Source organism: Priapulus caudatus, unplaced genomic scaffold (assembly GCF_000485595.1).
Source record: "Priapulus caudatus unplaced genomic scaffold, Priapulus_caudatus-5.0.1 Scaffold1572, whole genome shotgun sequence".
Lineage (NCBI taxonomy): Eukaryota > Metazoa > Priapulida > Priapulimorpha > Priapulimorphida > Priapulidae > Priapulus > Priapulus caudatus.
Window position 1 is genome coordinate 28,218 of NW_014578633.1, and position 1,176 is coordinate 29,393.

At 58.4% G+C, this 1,176-nt stretch overlaps 1 protein-coding gene across 1 annotated transcript in view; it reads right to left on the minus strand.

Annotated features, from left to right (window-relative positions):
- The window catches only part of LOC106817038 (ankyrin repeat domain-containing protein 50-like), a 19,852-nt gene that overhangs the window by 14,927 nt on the left and 3,749 nt on the right, over window positions 1-1,176 (minus strand). Inside the window, exons 2-3 of the mRNA XM_014821685.1 lie at window positions 592-879; window positions 151-477 (exon numbers count right to left, since the gene is read on the minus strand). Of these exons, the coding sequence (XP_014677171.1) occupies window positions 151-477; window positions 592-879 (615 nt within the window). The remainder of the gene's footprint in view (window positions 1-150; window positions 478-591; window positions 880-1,176) is intronic.

Sequence of the window (1,176 nt, forward strand, 5' to 3'; positions counted from 1 at the left end):
GCCTTTCCTCACCGCCTTCATCATGGCAACATTTGGGTCGGCGCCGGCCTCCAGTAGCAGGCGCATAATGTCCAGCCAACCAAAGTGAGCCGCGTTGTACAGGGAGGTCTCTCCGTGCGAGTCCGCAGCGTTGGCGTCGGCACCGTGTGAGAGCAGCATCCGCACCGCCGCCTCATTACCGTTACTCACCGCCATTATCAGCGGGGTCTCTCCGCTCATCTTCTTGGCGACGTTGGGATCGGAGCCGGCCTCCAGTAGCAGGCGCACGATGTCCAGCCGGCGATAGCAAGCCGCGTAGAACAGGGAGGTCCATCCGTACGAGTCCGCGGCGTTGGCGTCGGCGCCGTGTGAGAGCAGCATCCGCACCACCGCCTCCTCGCCCTCACTCACCGCGATCGTCAGCGGCGTCACTCCACTCTTTGTCTCTGCGACGTTTGGATCGGCGCCGGCCTCCAGTAGCACGCGTATAATGTCTAGCTGGCCAAAGCCAGCCGCGTGGTACACGGAGGTTCGTCCGCGCGAGTTCACGGCTTTGTGGTCGGCGCCGTGTGAGGGCAGCATCCGCACCACCGCCTCCTCGCCCTTACTCACCGCGATCGTCAGCGGTGTCATTCCACTCTTCGTCACTGCGACGTTTGGATCGGCGCCGGCCTCCAGTAGCAGGCGCATAATGTCTAGCTGGCCACAGCTAGCCGCGTGGTACAGGGAGGTCTCTCCCTGCGAGTCCGCAGCGTTGGTGTCGGCACCGTGTAAGAGCAGCAACCGCACCACCGCCTCATTGCCCTCCCTCACCGCTATCATCAGCGGCGTCGCTCTTTTGTTCGTCTCGGCGACGTTGGGGTCGGCGCCGGCCTCCAGTAGCAGGCGCACGATGTCCAGCTGGCCAGAGCAAACCGCGTGGTGCAGGGTGGACTGTCCGTGCGAGTCCGCGGCGTTGGCGTCGGCTTCATTTGAGAGCAGCATCTGCACCTCCGCCTCATTGCCCTCCTTTACCGCCTTTATCAGCGGCGTCACTACGTTCTTAAAAAAAATTAAGAATCTAAACTTTTTTTAAAATTGATAAGAAATTAATGAGTAATTGTTCGATGACATGAATACCTGTTGATAGATTTCTATGAGGTCTGTTCGTGACTGGTTAGATCATAATCGGATACTATATATATATATATATATATA